Source organism: Calypte anna, chromosome 10 (genome assembly GCF_003957555.1).
Source record: "Calypte anna isolate BGI_N300 chromosome 10, bCalAnn1_v1.p, whole genome shotgun sequence".
Classification (NCBI taxonomy): Eukaryota; Metazoa; Chordata; class Aves; order Apodiformes; family Trochilidae; genus Calypte; species Calypte anna.
The window spans coordinates 13,229,864-13,241,901 of record NC_044256.1 but is presented as its reverse complement, the minus strand read 5'-3'; the positions used below and the strand labels follow the sequence as shown (position 1 = coordinate 13,241,901).

At 39.0% G+C, this 12,038-nt stretch overlaps 1 protein-coding gene across 1 annotated transcript in view; it reads left to right on the top strand.

The window, feature by feature from the left end:
* Positions 1–12,038, top strand: part of ARNT2 (aryl hydrocarbon receptor nuclear translocator 2) — a 94,904-nt gene that overhangs the window by 51,854 nt on the left and 31,012 nt on the right. The window contains exons 6-8 of the mRNA XM_030456892.1: positions 1,119–1,221; positions 3,148–3,213; positions 3,641–3,726. Coding sequence (XP_030312752.1) covers positions 1,119–1,221; positions 3,148–3,213; positions 3,641–3,726 — 255 coding nt within the window. The remainder of the gene's footprint in view (positions 1–1,118; positions 1,222–3,147; positions 3,214–3,640; positions 3,727–12,038) is intronic.

The following is a 12,038-nucleotide window of genomic DNA, read 5'->3' as shown; positions in this document are numbered from 1 at the left end:
TCAGCACTGGTGGCTGTCATTTCACTGTCTAGCAGCTGTTCCAATGAGTTTCTCCTGCCACTGTTAGTTTTGTGGCTCTATCCTGCCCTGAAGCATTATGGATCTGGGCCAGTGATCCATTGCTGCTCTGCATTACTAGTGTGCAAGGTTTTTAGATGCAGAAGTCCATTCTATTTGTTGATAATCAATAGGATTCTAGGTGATACCTTGTACCCTGCCATCGCTAATCTGAACCTATCTGTAGTAATCAATGCCTTCAGTTTTGTCTCAGGAGAATGGCAAAGTTACTGCCTTGCTATCTTTGCTTTTTAATAAATACTCCCCCCAGCCTACTGTAGGGGTGTCAGCTCACTGCTCCCTCAGTCCTGGCCTCTCTTGAGGTTACTTGGTTGCTGTCATCCCTTTTCAGTGCTGTGTCTATGGGGTGAGATTCTGAGGTTTGTAATCAGTTTACGCTGATCAGCAAGGGTCCAGCCACGGACCTTGCACAGACTCATGGCACTGTGAGCGAGTCAGACCACCACACTGAGCTGGCTGAAAATTAACTTTAAAAGTACATTGAGATGTCAGGTGTTGAGAAAGGACCCCACCACAAGTGCTGCTGTGATGTACCCCATCTCCTCATCCGGGAGAAAAGCTTGCTCCTACATATTCCTCACTGTCAGAGCAGCCTGGAATGGGTGAGGTGGTGTTAGAGTGAGAGTGTTCTGGATTGACACGGGAGCATGGGGAAAGTGGAGCAGCTGGCAGGGAAATGATGGATGTTGCTTTATCTGCAGTTCTGGTAAAAAATGGAGCAAGGAGTTCAAGTCAAAAAGCTCTGCTTGCTCTTAGTGTGTTCTCTGCCTCCAGGCTTTTGACATTGCCTTGGATGCTGGTCTTGGGCCGACCGAGAAAAGAGACATTACTGTTGTGACCCAGAGTCAGCCTTGTTGAAATCATTAGTTAAGCCAGCACATAACCAATGTAAGACCAGGAATAAGATTTTTTTTGTTGGTATTTTTTCCCCTGCCCAGGCTAAAGGCATTTAGCTTATCAATTTACTGTCATCCTAGTTTGTAGTAGACTGGAATTAAATTTATGTACTGAACATCAGTTGCTCCCTCTTGCTTTTCTAGGACGGATCCTTGACTTGAAGACTGGAACAGTAAAGAAAGAGGGGCAGCAGTCCTCAATGAGGATGTGCATGGGATCAAGGCGTTCCTTCATTTGCAGGATGAGGTACACATTTACCTTCTGTTCCTGCCTCAGATGAGACTTCGGATGTTTTTTTGTGCTAATTTGACCTTGTTTACAAAACAAAGCTGTAATGACACATTCCTATTAAGCATTTTCAGAATGCTTGCTTTTGGAACTGGAAACTTGTCTTCCTTTCTAATTAGTGACAAAGCAGCACCTCATTTGTCTGTTGCACTTATTTTTATCAGTGTGGGGTGTAGGATGCTTTCCCTTGAGAAATTCATAACAACTTCACCCTTGGAATGTAAGCCTTTGTCTCTTCTAGTCACATTATTTAAATCAGTACTTTGGGTAGAAAGCTTTCGCAAGTGTAGAAAGCCCAACTCTCTGTCTTTTTTCAGCAAACCAATAATGTTAAAAGAATCTTGAAGACAAACAAGAATTTGGTTGCAAACCTGCCAGCTATGTAGGAATTAACCTAAGCCTGGTATGAATTAACCAAATGTCAGCTGGTTGATGCTAGATAAATGAGTAATTGTTAGAGGGTTTTTATTTTGCAGTTTCCCAACTTGTGCATTGCTTGGTGTTCTTTAAGGAGATCAGCCTGCCCAGGGCTTCTGACTGGGACTTGTGGGCACTTCTGTTGTTGTATTGCTAAAGGGATAAAATGCTTATTGCTATTGCAATAAATTTCCCTCTGTGTGGTTAGCAGGGGAAAGTACAAAATTGCATGGGTAGCCTATATCCAATATATGCATCAAAAACAGATGATGTAAAATTTGTTATGGAATGAAGCTCGCAGAGAAAAATAATTGACACATTTAAACAGATCCCTGAATTCAGTTATGTGGTGGAATTTTTCCAGTCAGGAAGCTGAGTGTATGGCTCTTGGGTGCCTTTGTAGAGAGTTTATATATTTCATACTTCCAAGTGAAGACTTCAAAGCTGTAGCTCCTTTTCTCTCCTTCACTGGCACGACACCTGCAATATGCCTTTTCCCAAGCTGCACATAGTGGTCATGTGAGGAAGTCCAGTATCCAGGTTAGAGTTATTCCCTAGCTTTGGAAGCAACATTCTAGCTTGCAGTTATTTTCAAGCACCCTGATTCTGTAAACTCCAGTGCATGAGAGTAATTTTATATGCGCCAGTAGCCCTGTTGGTTTTAAAATTCTAAATCTTATTTTAATTGTTAATTCCTTCTCCTTGGCAGTAACTTGTATTTTTAAAAAAAAAGAAGAAAAAAAGAAAAGAGAAAAAAATTATTAAAAAAACTTGTGGGAAGAAGGAGCCTCAAATAATGTGAACTTTCCTTGTGATTACTTATTCCATTGTTATTGTTCTTTTTTTCCAATGAAAATGAACTGGTTCTACCCTTCAAACTATTTACTTAGCTTCAAACACATTGTTAAAATTATACAATTAGGCATAGTTAGAAATGCCACAAAATATACATGAACAAGTGTTAAATAAAGTCACTTGACAGAGTAAACAGTCTGTTCTTGAAAACGTTAGATTAAGATTTACTAACATTGTAGCTGGTGTATGGCAGCCAAAATGCTCTGTTCAGGGAAGCTGCTGGAACACTGAGATTGTTTTGTGTGGTTATTTGGGGGCATGATTTACATTCTTCTCAGGTTTTCACCCTTGTTTTATAGTACTTTGAATTATATCTATTCTTTATAAACCTTTGGATTATCTGTTTCAAATAGTCTTTAAATCTAGAGGAGTGGGAGGAAATCTTTTTGTAGTCTCTTCTATTTTTCTTTCTAAAGCAAAGAAGATATTTGTAGCACACCCAAAACTCTCTAGTCTGTGAAGAAAACAGTAAGTTCTAAGAAAACATGAATCTCTGACTCTCAGTCAGAAATAAATATCCATTATTGCCTACTTAAATATATTAATAAATACTTAAAATGCTTTTTCATCTTGGGTATTTATATTAATTTTTGAACCTTTTCAAATATTTAGGTGTGGAAATGCTCCTCTGGATCATTTACCTCTGAACAGAATAACCACCATGAGAAAAAGATACAGGTACTTTTACTTAATTTACCACATCAGTTAGTTGCCATAAGCACTCTCATTTTCCACTGGGCTAATGCTCAGTTGAGGAGTAACTACATGGACAAACCTGTGTGTTAGCACACAGTGTAAAATAGCACTGGGTCTTGGGAGAGGAAAACTCTGCACTAAATTGAACTGTGCCAGAATCACTGGCTCTTTGTGCAAGCCTTAAACAGCTCCATCTCTGACATAAGCTTCAATACCTTGCTCCAAGAACTATTATGGAAAACAAGGCTTGATTAGCTTTCTAGTGAACCTGACATTGTACAGAACTCCAGGTTGACAGATGGTTGTTTCTAACTTACAAATGTTAGTAAAGCAGTGTTAGTAGTTTAAAAACATAAAGCTATTCTGCATGCTAGTCAAGGTGATATTTGTGCATTTTCTTTTCATTTAGGAATGGCCTTGGCCCAGTAAAGGAAGGTGAAGCACAATACGCTGTTGTCCATTGCACTGGCTATATCAAGGCTTGGCCACCAGCAGGTGAGTATTTATCTCCTTGAACTACCTGCAAGGCAGTTGAAAACCCATTTTGGGATCTCTTTGCTGGAATAAATTGAATTTAGTGAAGGAACCATTCAGTCTCATCTTGAGAAGATTTTGTTATCAAGAAAGCTGCTGTTGTTACTTGCTTAGGGATTCCTCTTTTTCCCATTTGAAACCCTTCTCAGTTTCATTGGTGCAGAGAACTGGAAACCATCAGTAAAGTGGGATTGCAGCAGCTGGGGACAAAAGTTTTCAGTCTGATAGACAGACTTAAAATGGCCTGATTTGGAGAAAGTAAGAACAAAGCATTCATAGCTCTAGAAAACACTGACTAGTGGTTTCACATTAAAGTACTGAATTGTAAGCACCTGTGTATGAAAATGTATGATATCAATTTAGACACATGGGTATTCACAGGAGTGGTGTTAGTAGAGAACATTCAGTGTTTGTGATGGTTTGAATCTGTTTTTCTGGGAAACAAGTCTTGGTGTACTGCTTTGAACTGCAGAGAAAAACTTTTACCTACTATAGCTCAGTATTACATCTGGGAGTATTTACCTTGGAAAAATTTGAAGGGTAGACAATGGAGCTCATCCAGACATCATCAAGAACTGGGTTAGGTGACCTTGGTGTTTGCAGGAGTTGAAGAGACTGTTTGCAATATAACAGCGCCTGCTGGCATGAATCAAACCATGAGTTGTCCTGCCCTTTTGTGGTCATAAACTAGGAACATAAATCACATTTATCCAGGGATTATGGATGCTAAGAGGTGGTTTGCACTAAGTCTGTGCAGCAGTGTGCAGACACCAGCATGCAGATGTGAACTTCTTTTTGATTTCCCACTGAATTTCAGTTTCAGAAAAAGAAAAAAACCTCCTTCCTTGCTGCTGATAGGATTTAGTATACTTCAGCATGCTGTAGGAGTCAAAACATTTCAATTTCATTCCTGTCTCAAAAGAGTGAGAGCAGTGTGTGTAAATTGCTCCATTAAAATGGGTTTGTTGGGTTTTTTTCATCCACAGAGGTTAACTTTTCTATCTGTAATTCAAAACATAATTGAATTCAGCCTTGATATATGAGATGTCTCTTTAGGAAGATGGAGGTCAAATGAAGTTTTTTTCAGCTCCTTGCTAGGCTTGAACGAAAATCTTGGTGCAAGTCTAATGACATCTCACCCTTCAGAGGTTCATGTTGCTAATGCAGAGCTGCAAACACATCAGCTCATGTCAGAGCTGGGTAGCAACATCAGCAGTGTGACTTCCAGCCATCATTTCTGCAAGTGAGCAGGCACTGCAGTGCAGGAACATGGGATGAAAAGGATCTGAATCTTTGAGTGCCCAGTTGCCAGATATCACATTTTAAGTTCCAGCTTACACTAGTGAGTTGTTTTCCCCATCTTCATCTCTTCCAAAACCTCTCTGCTCTCCCATGCTTAACAGCCTCTCTAATTTCCAGTCCTCGTTAGTTTAGGGGAAGTTTAGTGTGTTCTTGGATGCTAGTGTATTCTGGGACTATATTTCACTCGAGATCAAGCAGGAGTTGTCTCTGTCTCTCTCCAATGTTCTTGTGCCTTTCCAGAAGGAAGTCGTATTGCAGAATCATAGAATGGTTTGACTTGGAGATGCCCTTAAAGACCATCTAGTTCCAACCCCCGTAGTCATGGGCACCTCCCACTAGACCAGGTTGCTCCAAGCCCCATCCAGACTGGCCTTGAACACTTCCAGGTACGAGGAATCCACAGCTTCTGTGGACAACCTGTTCCAGTGTCTCACCACCCAAACCAGCCTTGACTTGGCACAATAAACCAGCCTACTTCTTATCTCTATTCTCACAGTGAATTCTTTTCATCCTTGTGTGTTTTATCTGCACTTGTTCATGTTTTAGCTTAACTTTTCAAAATGTGGGTCACTTTTGTTCCAGATGGGACTATAGTGATGGATAATGAAAATGATCTTTCCTATCTTGGCTGGCAGTGTACAATAAGACATACTTCACTTTTGTATGGTGCATCCTGCTGGCATCCTGAATCACCTGATACATATACCAGGCTGCCTTTTTCTCTGTTTTCAACTCAAGATCTTCCAGTTCATAGCAAATACAGTTTTGAACTCTGTGATCTTTCAATTAGTAATACAAAGTTTCATCCTGTTTCTGTAATTTATGACTGTTACTAGTCCCCAAGTGCATGCTTCTGCATTTAGTAATGTTGAATTTCATTCCATTTCTGTTACTTCACTCCTCAAAATCACATGGTGCTCTCTTATGATATCCCAGTGCTTCTCCATAATGTTAATGCCTCCAAACTATAGCACAGTCCCTAAGGGATGTTTTTGATTTTGACAGCCTTATGTGGAATTTCAGTGGACTTTTATGTTACCATCCAAATAGTTACTCTTAATAGTCATGCCTGAGTGCCTTTTTGGGGTGTATAGTACTGACTTGAGACCTCTTTCATGAATGCTTATTTGCCTTCCTAGTCTTCTCCACTTTGTGATGTATGCATTGTCTTTAGGAGTTTGATAGGAATATCCATGGGCTGAATGGTGTCCAGTATGCTTGGGTAAATAAGTGACAACATCACTACATTGTTTCTTATTTCCAATGGTAATTCAACCATAATCTTCAAAGCAAATTAAATAACTGCAGCAGTAATTGAATTTGCTAAGGCTTTTCTACCTTGTAATAAAATTACTTTTGTTCAAGTCGTTTAGAGAGTAGCAAGGCCCTGGCACTCTGGATTCTTAGGAATAAATGGGATTGTGGTAAATTGCAGCTGTTTAAAAATTCAGCTATGGAAAGGATCATTTTCATTTATTTTTCAATTGCCAGGTGGGTGCTCTAATATATATCCCTCCTTTCTTTCAGAGCATGCAGTGTAGCACATGTATTATATGACTAGCATACAATGCATAAAACATACTTTCATAAAATTACAAATATTTAGCAAATGCACTTAATCTGTACTTAATATAATTGTTTAGCACCTGTTATTTTCTCTTTCTGGCTTTTATTGCATTATTTGTGGCCAGTGCATTAATTTTTTTACTCCCACACTGGGTATAACACAGTATTGACAGCAATATCAAGACAACTCCTCTGTGATCATTACTAGTGTGACAGACTATCAGACTTGACAGCCCTCCTGCCATGAGTAGTCTATGCTAAGTCTCTTAAGTAATTCAAATACTTTAAACATATGAAAACAAATGACAACTGGCATCAGTATGGTGACATTTTAAGGACTGGGGTTTTTGTTCTAAAGTGATCTAAAGTAGAAAGGAAATTCTGTTGTGGCTGGAGTCCATGGTCAGCATGAAAAAACTTCTGTACATCTAGCCTGTTTTAGGTTTGTTTGGTTGTTTTTTTCTTAATGGAGCAGCAAGGTTCCTTTATTGGCAAACTGCCTCTAGCCCCTTTTTCACTAAGAAGCTGGAGAGAAAGCACAGGAAACATCATGCCTCATCCTCTGCACAGAACTGAGCTCAAGGCATGCAGGACCTGAGTGCTTCAGCCTGGATTCCCTGTGCTCCCCTGGAAAAGGAGATATTTGGCATTTCCTTAATACAGTGTGTGTGCCTCTGGATGAGTGAACCATGGAGATAAGACAGAGGTTCTTTGAGGAGCAGGTCAGTTCAGGCTGGGTTTGTTAGTGATCTGTTCCTTTTCCTCCATTGTATCTGCAAGAAAAGGGTAAAACTAATCTTACATACAGACCCCACCATGATGCAGGCGTGCTTGTATCTCCATAAATTATACATTGGCTTTAAGTGGACTCTTTGCATCATCATAAACTTGGGGTGAAAGTCAAGGAAAAAGGAGTCAGATATTCCTGGTCAACTCTCCGACCAGTTCATTTATTATGTGAAGTGTATGTTAGATTATATAAAGAAAAGTGCAGGGTGGGATCATTTTGAGTGAGGTAAGAAGACCCCTTGCTTGAAACAGGCTGAGCACCAGATCCAGCCTTTGTCCCTCTGTTCCTGGTGAAGCAGCTTGTGCTCCTTAGGCCTAGACAATGCTTCAGGTTCATAACCACTCAAAACTGAGAAATTCTGAGTAGCTGATGATTCAGTTTTCAACTTCAGCAAGTATTTGCTTTTCTTCTGTTTTTTTCCCCCTCTGAGCATCTCATTCCTGGAAGCAAAGGAATCTTATGTGGTCCATATGATATTTTTCTAATAGGATTTTTTCATGCCATCATTTTTTCGTTGATACAATCTGTCAGGGTATTTTTAGTTTTCTGTTATACAAAGCCTAGACCTACAGAAAAACACTTAGTGAAATAAAGGCATAGACAGATACTTATTTCAAAAGCTTCAAGTAAAAAGTCCTATAATAATATTGAATTCAGATACTGTTGAAATCTTTTTTTTCCTCCTTAGTTTTTTATCTTAAAAAAAGAAACATTTTAGTCGTCCAAGTCTGACTTACGGTAACGTCTTAACCACAGCATGCCAAAGCTGTGATGTTATTTCAGTTTTGGCCAGAATCTGGAGGTTTGTACAAAGTACTCCCTCTTCCAATACAAAACAAAATAGTTGCTTGAATATTCTCTGCCGTGCTGTCACTTTAAACACTTTTTTTTTTACTTTTTTTTTTTTTTTGTAATAGATTAGTTTTTATTGGGATTTTTTCATAAGCTTTTTCCTTGGTATGCTGTAAACATCCACATCGGTTTCTTGTGAAAGGCTTTTTCCTTTGTTGTGTAGAGGAGATAAAGTCACACAGTGGATTTTGATGCACTGGTGTGTAACTTTCAGTGATGGTTCTGATGGAGACAGGCATTAAGAGGGGATTGGTAGTGACCACTGGACACTTGAATTACATCCCTCTAAAGGTTCAAGAATAATCTGTTTTTGAGTGTAGTGAAGTAAAATCACCAATCCACTGACACTTTTCTGTCTTGCACAAGATACGGGGCAGACGAATAAAGAAAGAAGGCAGAAAATGAAGCCACTCTGTTGTTAGAGCCAATTTGAAGTTCATTGGAAATACTAAAAAGTTCCTTATGTCCACACAAACACACGCCATTACCCTGTGGGAATCTGCTGGCATAAAGGACACTTAGATATTAAATATAACCTCTGAGAGCATGGCATTCTATTTGTGATGCTCAGTTGGAGACTTAGCTTTGCAAATTGTTGATATTAACTTGAGCAAGCATAGCACTATATTTATTATTCAAGAGAAGCATATATTTGGTGTTGAGAAATAAAGCCTTTCACAGGGTTAGTTGTAAAGAATGTGACTAACTCATGTATGTTTATTTTGTTGATGACCCCTAAAGATCAGTTTCATGGCTGCTTTCCATAAGACTTTTTGCAACTTTTTTTGGAGGTAGTGATGGTACTTAGTGATGTTAAGGCAGAATCTATTAACTTTCAGAGCTGGACAAATGAGTATTAAGTACAGTGCTTATCCCATTATTTGCCAGTCCATACTGTAGCATGTTCATCAAACAGATGCTAAAGTACAAGTAAACCTCTTGAACAAATGCATCCTCATATATAAGCACAATCATAGTTGAGTCTTTCAAAGTTATCAGCAAAAGAATAAAGAAAATAAGTGCTGTCAGTAATAGAACCTACACTGAAGATGAGCACACAATAATTTTGACATTTTTTTACTCTAGGCACTTTTGAGCAAGGCTTAGCAATTCACTGGATCATGTATTGGTTAATTCTAGGCAGGTTGGGTTTTATTCCTAGGATGTGCTGTGGCATGATTCAACTAATACATTTTCCAGCATGTTATACAAACCAAATGTAATCCATCGTGGAAGAAAAAAAAAAAAAAAGTGTAAATTAGAACAACATCCTCCCTCGCAAATATTGTGACATTAGAAATGTTTTTTCTTAGCTAGGTTTAATTTTGGAGATTGCTTATGTTGCTTGAGTTTATTTGAGCAATAGTAAGCATGGACCAAGTGCCTAAAAAGGAAAATGTTGAAAGCTGGCAGAAAAAAGATTATGTTAAGTGGAAGTCATCCAGCTGAGTATCTTTGCTGTCTTTTGCAACACACTGTGCCACTAAAGAAATGGTTGAAAAAAAGCTTTTGAAGGCAAAGGAAAATACTTCAGTTTGTTCTTTTCAAACAGAAAACTCCATTTTAAAGGGGTCTTTTGGTTCAAGTTATTCGATTAGACTGCCTTAAATTATTTCCTTAAAACATCACTTAGGCCCCTGTGTTTAAGTGGCCTAATTCTAAGAAATGTCGGGCATCCACCAAGAAAGTTTTCTGAAGGACCTAGAATCACCATCTTTGGAATCCAACCCCCTGTACTGAGCTGTCTGAATGCAGCTGTCATTGCCTCTGGCATCAGCTTCTAAAATGTGTGTTCTTTCAGCTGAGAGTTGAACTTGCAGGTTTTGGAGCTCAGCTGAATTGTTCAGGGCTGAGGAGTGAGAAATTCCTCATCCATCTCCTGAAAGGATGCAATCCTTGCTGCTTCCAGCTAAACTGTTAATTCAACTCCTCAGTTGCTCCATTGCTTTCTGTCCTCCTGTGGCTGGTTTTGTACCCAGCTGTGTTTCATTCTCAGCAGGGTCAGCATCCTTGTGCTTCTACCTGAGCTGCTGCATCATCTCATTGTTGAAAACAAGCCTCCAGTCACCACTTTGTTAGGTGAAACTGCTGGATTCCTCTTCTCATCCTACAAACCAAGCACAGTTTTCAGTTAGCCATTTTCCACCTTTTTAAAATTCAGATTGTTTGTGTGGAGGACTCTAATAGTTTTGGGAGCTTGACCGTCCTTCCATCATGTGTCTGCCAGATTGTTTTTAAGCTGACACAGTTTTGGGTGGATAGGTCTGCTTCTGCTTTTTCAGGGTACTGTTCTCTCCCTTCTCAAGAAGCAGCCAAATTCAGTTCCTTTGCCTAGTGGAGCTGTCATTAGCTAATTACTGAGTCTCATATTGAAGAAATAACTGTGTAAACACAGCAAGGAAGGAAAACAAGACACTTACATAATATAAATCTCCTAACTGTAGTTTCATGTCAGTGGTTTATCTGCTCCGTGGTATGGTGATGTCTCAGAGCATGAGACTTATTTGTGTTTGGGATCTTGTTTGTGGTTTGCATGGTGTGTAGAGGAGAAGAGACTGGAGTAGTGGTGTGTGAAATGTTGACACAATGCTTTGTAATTTAACTGCATGGAAGATAAACTGATAAACTTCTTCAGGCAGTGCAGAACAGTCCTGTGGGCAGGATAAATGGAGGTTCTCTTCATTCCAAAGATGTTCTAAATCAGGTGGAGGGTCTTGAGTGAAAGTTTGTGTGTGTGGTAACCTGCAGAGGGACCTTGATCAGAACCACAAAAAAATAATAAGTATCTTTTCTGTCCAGTGGTATTTTAACTTTTGTGCTTAATGATTAATTTCATAGTATGTGCTCCTGATCTACCACCCTGATCTTCTCATGCAGCTTCTAGGAAAACATTTCAAAGGAGTATCTGGGTGTCTGGTGAGCCATATCACATAGGTTTAGAAACCGAGGAGTTTTCTAGGGCCAGACTTGTATCTCTGGAAGACAAGAGGGCTTTGCCCAGCTCTCATTGTGTATTCAGTTGAAATTCCTACTGCATCTCAATATCCCACTTGTTGGAAGGGACAGTAATGCCCTTTCTTTGTAAAGCTCTTGAGATCCTGTGATAAAATCATAGTCATGTCAGGGGCTGCAAATGAAGTTACACCCAAAAATTGTGAGCTCCATTGCAAAAAATGTTTGAATATATTATACAAAAGTTGGGGTTTTCTTTCATAGATTGTATATTTTATTTTATTTTGTTATATAGCTTAATCAATGGGGACTGAAGAACATCTGTAGAGTGCTATTTAGATCCTTTTTGCCAGCTAAGATTCAATTATTTTGAAACAAAATAAAATCCTTCAGAAACTACTGCAATTCATTCAGCAGCATCTATTGTCATTTTTCAGAGACATCATTTAACAGAATTGTGTGCTGTCATCCTCTGCATGGTCCAAAGATTGATTTACATTGGGATGTAGAAATTTTGAGAAAAAAGTGCCTGTTGTTTTATAACTGGTAGCTGCTTTGCAATTAATGTCATTAATGCTCTGAAGTGCCTCTTAATGCATTCCCTGCCTGTTTTGACTGTGTTCCTTGAACAGCCTTGTGAAAGAGTTTACTAATCACTTAAAATAAGTAATCAGTGTCACTCCTGCAATTTCAAGTGTTTCATAGGAAATTGGTATCTCAAAACTGGAGTTGGGAAATAGCCATAACTAAAGGCTTAGCCAACTAGCAAGTAAACAGAGATAACCTGAACATTTCTATTTGTGAAATAGGA